Here is a 12,504-nt window from a genome sequence, read left to right as displayed (position 1 = left end):
CTGAAGAATTTATTTATTTTATGATCAGAAATAGTTCATTATAAACTTTGCAATTGCAGATGATAGTGACAAAAAACCCCAGCGACGCAATCGTAGCCGCAGGCGTCGCTTCAGGGGTCAGGCAGAAGATAGACAGCCAGGTAATTCGAGTGGAGCTGTGGGTAATCTCAGGTCAAAAGCATGAGAGAATGTTGTGTCTGCTGTTTTACATAGAGCTGCATAATACCAAAAGGTTACTCAATAACTAATAAGACTACTAGATAAAGATGAAAGACATTTCTTCTACTAGGAAAACTTCTAAAATCTGTCTAATGAAACTAATTGATGTCTAACTTTTTGCTTGGACATATGAGTTATGCTTCTGATCCAGTTCTCACTGAAGTCAATGGCCAAAGTGCTGTTGAGTTCTGTGGTCCAGGATCACAACAAACATTGAGGTTCATGGTCTGCACTCACTGCATCTGTGCGCTTGCACTGACTGGGACACAACCTTTTCAGCACTGGCTGAGCAGCAGTGTTGGAGGGGCAGGATGTGGGTCCTGGCAGAGCTCAGTGAGGGAACTCACGAGGGGTTTGCCAGCCCCACACCTGCATCACACTGCTGCTCTCAGTCCTTGGCTGTTGGGAATAGTTTAAGTCATCTGCAAATTGAGGGTGGGAAGGAGGAGGAATTTAAGTGAAATTGCATGTTTCCAATTTTTTGTTGTTGTGGCTTGTTGCATTTCTTTTGTGTGTACTAACACTTGAAATGTTAAAGGTGAACTGGCTAATTATCAATACAATGCCCTGTGTAGAAATTGCTTGTACATACACAGTGAGGGTAGTAACAGAAGGTCTTCTAGATTGACAGGTTCAAAATTTCACCCATATTTGTCTTCCTTGTATCTGTGGTGCTCATACAACATTTAATTAAGAAGAAAAAAGTTGTTCTATTGCACTAAAACTTGGGGGAAGAAAAAATCGAACACCCCACCCTCCTAAAAAAACCTCAAACCCACACATTTCTTTTCAACATTCCAGTTTTGTAGCAGTGATACGTATTTGTAAAGGGGCAGAAAAAGTGAAAAGGATTTCAGCCTTAACTTCTTAGGTACTAATCAGCCAGCAGTGTAAAGGAATGTTAGTAATTTCTAGAAAACTATGGGAATTTTTAAATCTTAAGTATTCTAAGAACATAACAAAATTTCCCAAACAAAATTTCTCTGATATCTTTGTTAAAATGCTGTAATAATTTAAAGTCTTCATAAATACCTAGTAAGTGTGAATGAAATTAAGACAGAAGGAACTCTTCCCTTCTTCTCCAATGCCAACCACTGTATTTCAGTAATTTAGCTGTATCCTTTGATTTACATTGCTGTATGTTATGGTCCTTATTCATAGAGGAATATTAAGAATGCACTGTGTGCATGAAACATGCTTCCTATTTACTAATATTAGAGGAGTTGGGTACAAACCCTCATTTTAAAGAAAATGTACTTGTGCACAAACTACTTTGGCTTTCACATTTCTGGAAGGATCCAGTTGTAAGAAGTCCAGTTACTGTAACAGAAAATTCATCTGTTGTAGTTCCCAGTCTGATTTGGATTTCATGCACAGTCATTGCTAAATCCAGAAAAACAACTCACCTAAATACCTGATACACTAAATCTAAATGACTGTACGGTTCTGTACAGTAATGCTTGTCAAACCTAACCTGCTCAGAGATACAAGGGTATATTTACAGTTGCAGTACTCAACTCTCAGGATAGAACTCGGTCTGGTTACAAGAGGGCAGGATCAGACAAAGCCAGGCTACAGACCACGGGCTGAGGTGGTAAGGAGAGGTCAGAGAAGCCCTGGCTGTCACCAGTGAGTGCAGCTGTATCAGCACGGACACTGGGCTGGCACCTGCAGCACCACCTGTGTCCACACACCCCACAGGAACCACACCCGAGCCAGGGGACACTGCTGATGGCACAGTGCTGGTGGCATCTCGGTACCTCGAGGAGGGCACGTTCCCTCCTCAGTCGCTTCTGACCAAAGATTTGATGCCACAACTCCCAAGTTGGCATCAAAGTGATCCCAGTTCTGGGCACCAATTAACTGTCTTTATTTCATTTCATTAGTGTGAAATTCTTCACCAGTCAGCTAATAAAACCCCAGTGACACACACAGTCTCTAGTTCTAAGAGCCTGCAGCCAAATCTCTTCAAATTTAGTCCAGAAAGCCCTTCTCCAATAAATTCTGCAATTGGACCAAAATTGGTTTTATTAAGAATCCACCTTCAGATCATTATTACCACCGATTTTAGTGAAAATTGTTTTTAACAACAGAAACAAATTGATCCTTGCTGTATGGTTGATAACCTGTAAGTGTGAAGGCCTTTTGTGAGATGTCTCCCAGTTAGAGCATAACTTGTGCAGAAAAGACATGAAGGTTCATGCTGAATTGACTGCTGATGTGAGCATCACTGTGATTTTTTTCCTTGAACAGTAACAGTAGCTGATTATATATCACGAGCTGAATCTCAAAGTAGACAGAGAAACCCTCCAAAGGAGACAGTAGCCAAAACCAAGAAGGAAACGGTAAGATTTTTTTAATGTGCATTTCCTTTTTTCTCCTCCCTTGCAGCAGAACAGCAGTAAAGGCTTCAGTTAGCTCGTCCTCATTTGACTACAACTGCATTTGAGTTCAAGAATAAATCATTAAAAGCAAAAAGGTCCCAGAATAAATAGAACTGATAAGTTCTATGATGATTTGTCTATGATTTATGACAAATCAGATTATGATTTGTAGACTGTTGTTGCAGATTTTAGGAAACAAATTAAGCCTGTACACGCTTTAAAATATTACACTTGGTAATGTTGCATTATGTAATAAAATGTGAAAATTGTCCATGGTAAGTCTTGAGAACTAATCCTTAAAACACTAGGGATAGAGGATACTACGTGGCATTTTTAGTGGCTTGTATAAACTATTTTAGAAGAAATTATTTTACTAAGATTATATGGTTTTGATCCTTTTTCCTTAAAGGATCAGAGTGGCATTACATTAGCCTGAAAAATAATCAGGACTGAATAAAGCAGAATTTCTTTACTTCTAAAGTGCCAATGTGTTGCCACAGGTTATGTAACAAAGATCCATAAACAAAATGTCATCTTGCTATAGACTTCAAAGGGGGTCTAAAGCTCAGTTTTTCAGTAAACTCCTTCATGGGCTTAGACAAATAGAAATAAATAAGCATTTTGGGTGGGCTGGGTGTGTGCAGTCCTGGGGTTAAGTTGGCATGATTTCCTCAAAAGTGGTTTATGCAGAAATATCCCATAAACAAGAGCGTAAGTGATCAGATGCTCTAAGTGACAGGATACAGGCACAGACAAGAGGTGTTCCCTCTTGCAAAGCTGCTGTGTGAGTCAAAGGGAAACTGAGATTACACTGTGTATTGTTACGGAATTTTTAATACTCCCCTGTTCTTGTTTTTGCAAGGCAAAAGATGCTATTGATGAAAACAGCCCTTCTGAAAAGGCAGTGAATGGTCCTGCCACCACCTCTGGGGATGAGCCTTCTAAACTACAGCACAGCCCTGATGAAAAGAAAGTCACTGTTCAGGAGGATGGAAATAATCAGGAAGAAGCAGTGCTGAATGGTGTTTCATAAACTGAAGTTCCTAGTTTACAGTTCTTTTACATTACATTTAAAATAGTGCTTGTATAAGCTTGCCAAAGATAGAATATGGATCGCCAGTCTTGACACCGCACTTTCAGTTCCTCCATTTTGGAATACAGAAAGGGGAGGGATCCTGGAGAAATCATATGTTAAACATACTTTGACACCTACTGTGTTATAAATATATCATCAGATGTGCCTTGAGATAGTATATGTAACATTTAAATAAACAAAATTGCTGGCTATAGGAAATGTTATTTTGTTTTCAAAATACGGCAAAGATGTGAGGGGGATCCCTAACATAATACTCTTTATGAAAGCATTAGCTGCTTTTGTTACATTTTTAATAATATGCAACCACTTCTTCACCTGAGGAATACTAGAAAGAAATGCAGTCTAAAATATTTTGCACTGAAATGTAATTTCTCCATTAGTTTAGTCTGGAAACTGGTCTGTTTTAATACATGTTTTTTAAATGCTGTATGTAGAGGAAAAATCTGCAGACCACTGGAATGCATTTGTTAAATTCTCATAATCTGCAGGGATACTGGGTGACATTGGCAGTGACTGTTCTACATTGAGGCTTTGTTTGGTTTATTTATTAAACTGTACAGTATTTAAAAATCAAACATAGCTTTAGTTAACACTAAGCTGAATTAGTCATGTCCATTAAGACATAACCTGAACTACTGAAAAGATCAATTTCCAGAAAGTTTATTCTGTATAAACTACATATGTTAGTCCTTAGTAGAGTATTTTTATTTTTGTTTTGGTTGTTTGATGTGCAATATGTTTTTTTTGTATGCTGGTAGTAAAAGAAAATAAACTTTGATCTTCCATCTGTTGACTGTTTCTATCAGAAATTTAAATTACTATTGACTTTAAGGTTTTCAAGCTGTTAACTGACAATGGAAACCTACTTGTGAGGCAGCTTGAACCTCAAACTCTTTTTCATAGGAGTTTCTAACATGCTGATTTTCCTTGCATTAAGGTGATGATGTAGACACCAGTTAACGAGTCTAAAGCCAGACTCCTTACCTTGGAGAACTGCACAACCTGACTGACATATACAGGAATTAATGCAGATGTAGTTTTGGTAAGTTAAGCATGGCACCCCCCCCACCTTTCCAGGTACATGAGCCAGAGCAAGGAAGCACAAAACAGGTGCAGAGAAACATCTGGGTAGCAAGAAGGTGTAAGAAGTTAGAGCAAAGAGCAGTGTTGATGTTGTACTGCCTTGAATGAAGAAAATTGTCTCGCCTGATTTTGTCAGAAAGACAAAACCAAGAGTTCTAAACCAGCTGCTCTGCCTGACAGCTACAGCCAAGCTGTCCAAGCAGGGACCTGTGTGTGCAGTTTGTCATAGGACTTCAGTGTTGGACACTCAGCAACAATAGTGCCCTTGTGGGAGAACACACCCAGTTAAACCTTGTAACTGAACTGGGTACAAGTATCTCAGCTGATGGGGCACGCACAGGAGTGGAGAAAATTAAAACAACAGAACTATATTTAATAATTCAGTAGTGTTTGGCTGGGAAATACTTAAGTACAGAAACATTCTGCATATGGCTCAACATGTGCTGACTCCAGAAATGTGTGTGGTGGTGTTCCAGCTGTCCTTCACCCTGCTTTAACTTCTGCAGCAGAGCAAAATTACCGCCGATCTGAGGAGGTTGTAATGTTACCTACTTATCTTTTCTTCCTAACTCAACCTCACTGTTGTAATCCTTCCTAAGCAGCCCAGAACTCATCCACAGCAATGCTGTGGCACAGCAGGCAGCACTCCCCTGTCCAGGTTCTGGGAGTGGAAGCTTTCAACCCCAGTGTTTACGACCAGCTGGCAGAAACACTGGGAAGATTCTTGGGAGTATGACAGAGCTCCCTGGCCCCAGCTGAGATCCTCACGAGCTGCTGGGTGTGAGGCACCACAGAGCACAAATCCAGCTCGGGTATCAGTGACTGAAGAGCACTGTGTGAGCTCTGGCTTTGTGGTGTACAATAATGTATAGAACTACAGGACTTCTATTACAAATATGGAATTTATTAAATGCTATTAAAATCTGTCAAAACTAAATGTTACTAAAAAAATCTGGGATGTTCCAGATCCATCAGTAACACTTAACCAACCTTGTTTTTTGCATGGCAAGGACAAGGGAGTACATTGTTTCCTGTACTTTATTTCTCCAGGCAGAGACAACCACACATTTCTCCCAGTTCCTCCTGTCCAATAAATCCACTTGTTTTTTCCACCCCCCTTCCAAACAGGTTCAGTGTGCTAATTTTAGCAGATGGAAGAGTAGCAGCGTGAACTTTAAACAGGGCCAGCTCAACAGAAATTAGGTAACAGCACAGGAGTCTACCTGTGCCTGGTAACACACACCGGCCACACCAAGTTACTGCTCTCAAGCACAAAATATTTGAGTGGCAGATTTTGCTGTTTAATAAAGAACAGCTACGGAAAAAAGTCTTTAAGCTTCACTCCCTCACATATTTCCAAAACAAAGTGACCAAGTGGGGAGGGAAATACCTCCCGGGATTTGTATTTTCAACTTCGTTTATATTAAGTCAAAGACTGACATTAGAACTTTTCTTAAGCATTTATCAAAAATAATCATTTGCAGGGACAAACCCTCTGAATGAGTGATTTTCTTTCTCATTCATTTTTTAGCTTGGTCTTCTAGTAGATCCTTAGCTTCATTGATTTTGGCCGCTACATAGGGAGATCCACCTAGAAGGAAGAGAACCTCCAATCAGATGGAAAAAAATCCAACATTTGTCTGTGTTGATAATAATGCCACAGGACACGGGGGAAAAAAAAAAAGTGTGGTCTGAGGTTCTGCCAGCTGAAGAACAGTGGCTGTGACTGAAGGCACCTGAGCTCACTCACAGTCACTGCAGGAGCTTGGTGTCAGAGCACTCATTCGTGTTAGACTGCTTTTATTTCATTGGTGGTTTTTTCCTCCAGTTTTATCAGCCATAAATTAATTGGTCACCACTGACTTAGCACAGTCTTTGGTGAATACAGAGGAACAGAACTAACAGGTTTGCAGATAAGTCTGCCCAGCACCATAAAGTGCAGCTGTACCAAGGGAACAGTTCAGTTTTTAAACATGGCAAAAAAATTATTTCGGGAGACTGAGGCAGAATCCACAGTGAAATGCACCAACGCTGTAAAGCCATGAGGTACAACGACTGTGTTGGTACCACATACACCATTAATTGCACTATAATGTTTTATCTGAAGATTAACTTAATATGTTTAGGTCATGTACAACACAAAATGCTATTTTTAGCTCCTGCATATATTCAGTAAAGTTAATTTTGAAGGTAAACTCCACTCAATATTATCTATTAAAGGCATATCCCTGTGGATCATTTTGGATTTTGGTGCATAGAAGTAAGGAAATCAACAGTCACTTGAAAGGAAGCCATTTTACCTTTTAAGCAATGATTAAGAAGTTAAATGTCAAACACCAACACATGATTCTGACTCACTGAACAGAATTTAGAATAGGTATAGATTCCTTGAGTTACTAATTTTGGGAATAACTAGATTCTGAGCCTTCAGGGTACCACTAACAGGAATATTTCATAATTTAATGTCTCCAGCACTGTAGAAGGCTCACTATTTGCCATTTATGGTGAACTCCCGAGGCATTCACACGAACGCAGACTTACAAGTGGTATATAAAACACATAAGGGTACTCTGTGCTTTCATCTAAAATTAAGGTAATTTTAAGTCTGATTTTAACAAATATCTAACCTGGTATTCACAGAAGACAGAACAGCTAACAAACTGACCAGCTGAATCTGTCTGCTTGCTTTTAAAACATACACAAAAATATGCTCCAGACCCACGTGGATTAAGGCACTCTAAGATTTGTTTTCAGTTTTCTGTGGGTTTTTTAGTAGTTGAGGTGCTTATATATCACTCACTCCCTCCCTACACAATTCTATTAATCTGTGTTAAAAACATGTATTAACTAATCAACACGACTTCATTTCCTTACCTTTATCTGGATGATTCAGAAGCATGATCCGTCTATGAGCTTCTCTAATTTTATTTCTGTTGGCTGTAGGGCTTTGAAAGAAACAGAAAAACTGACTTAAGGGATCCTCATGAAATTCCCCAGATCATCAAAAGCTATCTGAGAACAAGTAAGCACCCTGTCTTACCCACAGATTCTCTAGCTAACATGTATGTTTATCTTTTCCTACAACTGATAGAAAGTGTCTAAATCCTGGAAAGGCTTTCTAGGGCTTTTCCAAAACACTGTGAGCTGAAAAACACATGCTACAGCAGTCTAATGGGGTGGGGGTCATCCACACAGTTAAAAAGAAACAGAACTATATTGTAACACTTTTATTGGGAATACTTCCTAAAGGCTGTAAGACAAAAAAAATTGCTTATTAAAAAAAATGTAAAGTAGAAAAAAAAAACAACACAGAACCCCAAAAAACTTTACAGTTGAAAGTTCTTATTTGATAGATTAGTGTATTTGGCCTTAAGTCCTTTGGCAGGGATTGCTGCCATAGTCAGATCTACAGTATCCCAGAAGTGATGAATTTATTCTAAATACAAGAGCTGGGTTTGCAGCACCTTCACACTGCATCCAACTGAAAGTCCTCAACACTGACAGGAACCACAAGATAACAGCAGAATTGTGTTCCTCACACCAAGTGAACCCCAAGGCTTCCTGAAATGCCTTATTTGGACCACACGTGGCTTTGGAATGTGCCAGGGAATTGCAGATGTCTGGATGCCCACACAGAATTAGCTTCAACCGAGCTAAAAGTGCAGCAAAGAACCCCAAAAAGCACAGAAAGTCCTGAACAGCCATTTCTCATTTCCTGACTTGGCAGTGACACTCCCAGGGGATGCTGGGCATTGGATGATAACCTTTCCAAACAAGGCCAGCTGCGAGGAGACACCACTGCCTGCTGTTCACCTTGCATTTCTGATAAATATCCTTTACCTCACTCCTAGTATTAAAGCTGCTTCTCGTTTAGTCATTTTGGGTTCAAATCCACCTCTGTAATAACCACTGAAGGCCTGAAAGAGAAAAATTATTAGTTCAAAACACAGTAATTTAAAGTATCAGTTAAAATGACTCATTATTGCTTTAGTAGCTGCTGAGCTTTTAGTCTGTAAAAATAGCAAAACTTCCTCTCACTTGTAATAGGAAATTCAGTTAGAGCATCATTATTTAAATAATTACTTAAATTTGCCCAAGCACGTTCTCTGTTAGCCAATCACCACCAGAATTACTGCAATTAATTGTTGTTACTGACAAAATACAGAAAAAACACAGCAACGCTATACAGAGACAACAGTCCATAGTTATTTCACCAAGTAAAGTCTTAAATAAAAAGATGCTACTGATAAATAAAAACTTACAGGTTTTGGCAGGTTTTGAAGGGCTTGTTTTACCTGTGGCTCCATATGCTTCAAAGTTTTTACAGCATAGCGACCTTAAAGAGACCAGCGTCGACTGAGGTTAAATATAGTTCCATGAACATTTAGCAATTCAGTGCAACTGGTAACTTGTGAAGTAGAGTGTGGAATAAACTACTTTGGGACATAAAACAGTAAGAACTTTGACCTTTTGTTTAATTAATACATTAATTAAATTAATACAGGCTCTCCCAAAAGAGTGTCCTGTATCAGCTATTAAACTACCTTGAGATCAGCCCTGAAGCACGGGTAAGTACAACGGGGTGTGCAGGTACAGCTGGGTGTTGTGTCCGCCCGTCCCCCACACACCTGCGAATCCGGCTGCCGCTATGGCCAGGCCGACCGCCACCATCGTGCTGGCCTGCAGGGGAACGAACACACACACAGCGTTTGTTTACCGAACGAGCCCCGCCGGCAGCGAGCACAGCGGCTCGGACACGCCGCCGACAGCCTGACACGGCACAGCGGGAGCGCCACGCTCACCGGGGGCACGGCGAGGAAAGCGGGGCGGCCACCCCCTGTGGGTGCGCTGTGGGGGACGAGGGGAACCCGGGCCGGCCCGGCGGCGCCGCGCTCACCGCGGGGCCGAGAGCGGAGCCCTCGCTCCGCGACAGAGGCCGAGCCGAGCCTGCGGGCCCTGGGAGCGCCGGGCCGGGCACAGCAGCCCCTCCACTCACCATGTCTGCCCGAGCGCGGCACTGCCCGGCCCGACCCGACCCTGCTCGCCGCAAAGCGCGGCCGCTGCCGTAAAGCGCGGGACGGGGACGGTGCCGGGAACCGCCCCGGGAATGGGCGGGGCCCGAGGGGCGGGGCCAGGGCCCGAGGGGCGGGGCCAGGGCCCGAGGGGCCGGGGCGGGGACAGAGGGTGGAGGCGGGATGGGGACAGGGGCCACGGCGCGCTCGGAGTTAACGGCGCTGTAAAAGCGATAGTCTATACTAGTACAGACCTTAATGTAATCAAACGATTTCGACCCTGATCTAGAGGCTTCTCGCACGCCAGATTCGCTTTTTTAAAAATAAAAGTAGTTTTTCGTTCCCTCCTGAGGTGAATGTGTCCAGTTCTGTGTTCCTCGGTACAAGAAAGACAAAGGAGCTGCTGGAGAGGGTACAGCGGAGGCACAAATGTGGTTTGGGGTCTGGAGCACCTCTGGTGAGGGCAAACTGCGGGAGCTGGGCCTGGAAAAGACTGACAGGGGTTCTCATTAATTCATGTAAATATCTCCAAGGTGGCGGCCAAGAGGATGGTGCCAGACTCTTCTCGGTGTTTCCCAGCAACAGGAGGAGCAGTGGCCATAAACTAAAACACGAGGAGTTTCACCTCAACGGGAGGAAAAGCTCAGACACACTGAGGGTGGCAGAGCACTGGGACAGGCAACCCTGGGAGCTCATGGGTCTCCCTCTCACCTGGACGCGTTCCTGCATCACCTGCTCCAGGTGACGCTGCCTTGTTAGGGGGGTTGGACTGGTCCCTTCCAACCTTGACAGTTCTGTGATTCTCGCACTTTCCCCGCCTTTCCCCGCTGCCCGCGGCTGAGCCCTGTCCGCCTCCCCCGGCGCTAATGGAGCCTCCCCGCTGCGCTGTCAGCGCTGGCCCGCACCGGCTCGGCTCCGCACGGCCCGGCACGGCCGCTTGATTGCTGCAGATTGCTGCGGAACGAGGGACAATTACCGCCATCGCACTCGGGTTTGAATATTATTAATGCCATGGTGTCATCTGTTAATAGCACGGTGTAGCACGCAGCGCAGCAGTCGAGTGTCCGTCTGTCTGTCCGTGGCTCTGGTTTGAAGGTGCAGTTTTGGAAGCTGAGTAACTCAGCAGGGAGACCAGGCCAGCCTTTAGCCCTGCTGCAAATGTCAGAGCTCAAGGCTCAGAGTCCTGCTGCCTGACTGACACTTTGTGAAAGCTTTTCTGCCGTCCCCAGGGCTTGTAGCGTTTGTCGCTGACCTCGGGGACTCCCCGAGGACCCAGTGGCCAAAGCCAGCTGCCTTTTGGCTGCTTAAGGTCCAGGATTCACAAACCTTCACACAAGCAATTTAGTGTCAGATCTGACCATTGGCTAAAAAACTTGTAATTTTGCTGGCTCTTGCACTGGAAGACAGAATTTTCCTTCCTTGGTGTATATTTTTCTGTGAGTAATGAGTTCACTTTGCATGTGTCCTAATTTCACTTTGAGCTTGAATTGTTTTTCCTCACTAAAACTTCACGTGCCTGATTTTATATCTTCTAAGGTAAGGTAATGTTTTCAGGCATCTCCTGCCTCTTTCCTTCCCTATCATTCTAGTAACACTACAAGGAAATAACCTGCTTAAAAGGGATGGAAAAAAGGTTTTGGTTAAGGTACTTGTACTGTTGTACAGGTGATTCCTGTATTAAAAAGAAACTTTTATATTTGATGAATGAATTGAATCCATTCATGGCAGAGCACAAGGCCCCTGATAGCCTGTAAGACATGTTCAAATATGGAAAGGGGAGCCAGCAAGTAGAAAACAACTAGATGATTTACTAGGAAAAAATTAAAAAGTCCCTTCAGTAAAAGTAAAGGTGTACAGGTCTAGTATATAGAAGAGGGTTTGGTTTTAAGAAGGTTTCTTCTTTGTCCTTTTCTGTCATAAAAGGCCGCTCAAAAACCTGAAAACCACCAGAACGAAAAAAAGAGGGTAATGACTTTATTACGGTATGACTAGGATTTAATTTTTCATATCATCTGAACAAATAAGGTTTTTTGCATGAGTTTTCATTCTTCCATCTTAAAAGAACCCTTTGCTGGATCCAGATCTTGGTGACCTTCAGGAGAAAACTATCTAAAAGGGAATTTTATTTTATTTCCTTCCTCTCTCTCCCCAGTCCCTGTTTAAAGGATCTGGTAGCTCTACTGGCAAAGGGGATTTTGCAAATTTATACTTACATGTTCTTTCCATAGTGAAAATTCTCATTTTTAGAGAGAAAGGACAAACACAGTGGAATGTGCAAATTGGGCTGGGAATGGGTTGATAATGTACTTAATTCTTCTCTGCAAAAACCCTTTAAAGAAAATCCAGAATGGGAGATCTCAGGATTTTAAGCAAGCCTGTACTTGCTTAAGAGATTTCATCTTTATTAAGGAGAAAGGAAAATTAGTGGGAAGGGCTGGCAAGAGTGGAGGTGGGATGGAGGAATTTGCATTATTGGTACCTGTAATATACCAGCAACTGGACAAGACTGAGCCTAGGGGTGGAATAATTTGATTTTTATTATTAGGTGAAACAATACAGCCTATCAAGATGAAATGTCATAATTCCTTTAAAGCATGCTGTATATATTTTTACACTTAGACAACTCAAATGTTGTTTCTTCCCACACCTGTGCCTCCCTCTCAGAGCTAAAGGAGAACTAAATGTGTCCCAGCTTGGACATCATGAAGAG

General features: G+C 42.4%; 2 protein-coding genes across 5 annotated transcripts in view; one reads left to right on the top strand and one right to left on the bottom strand.

The window, feature by feature from the left end:
* The window catches only part of FXR1 (FMR1 autosomal homolog 1), a 33,479-nt gene extending 28,995 nt beyond the window's left edge, over window positions 1-4,484 (top strand). For 2 of the 4 annotated variants that reach the window (XM_014871544.2, XM_088170968.1), the window contains exons 15-17: window positions 60-140; window positions 2,473-2,564; window positions 3,466-4,484. In XM_014871544.2, coding sequence (XP_014727030.1) covers window positions 60-140; window positions 2,473-2,564; window positions 3,466-3,636 — 344 coding nt within the window. In that variant the 3' untranslated portion in view covers window positions 3,637-4,484. The remainder of the gene's footprint in view (window positions 1-59; window positions 141-2,472; window positions 2,565-3,465) is intronic. The other 2 variants (XM_014871545.2, XM_088170969.1) reach the window with 1 other exon arrangement.
* A 1,181-nt stretch (window positions 4,485-5,665) lies between these two features.
* On the bottom strand, window positions 5,666-9,857 carry DNAJC19 (DnaJ heat shock protein family (Hsp40) member C19). The gene is made up of 6 exons (XM_014871546.2): window positions 9,779-9,857; window positions 9,411-9,462; window positions 9,045-9,118; window positions 8,623-8,699; window positions 7,657-7,727; window positions 5,666-6,373 (listed from the first exon to the last, which is right to left on the bottom strand). The coding sequence occupies exons 1-6, from the start codon at window positions 9,779-9,781 to the stop codon at window positions 6,303-6,305; spliced, it is 348 nt and encodes a 115-aa protein (XP_014727032.1). The 5' UTR covers window positions 9,782-9,857; the 3' UTR covers window positions 5,666-6,302.
* Between the last annotated feature and the right edge of the window lie 2,647 nt (window positions 9,858-12,504).

This window comes from Sturnus vulgaris, chromosome 10, assembly GCF_052056855.1.
Source record: "Sturnus vulgaris isolate bStuVul1 chromosome 10, bStuVul1.hap1, whole genome shotgun sequence".
NCBI lineage: Eukaryota > Metazoa > Chordata > Aves > Passeriformes > Sturnidae > Sturnus > Sturnus vulgaris.
The sequence above is the reverse complement of the archived record's forward strand: the minus strand, read 5'-3'. Positions and strand labels throughout refer to the sequence as shown.

Excerpts from the sequence above, each read along its gene's own strand:
- DNAJC19 (XM_014871546.2), bottom strand. Across the intron at positions 9,119-9,410 it reads AGCGGCAGCCGGATTCGCAG|GTCGCTATGCTGTAAAAACT; the intron begins GTGTGTGGGGGA and ends GGTCTCTTTAAG. Across the intron at positions 6,374-7,656 it reads TCTGAATCATCCAGATAAAG|GTGGATCTCCCTATGTAGCG; the intron begins GTAAGGAAATGA and ends TCTTCCTTCTAG.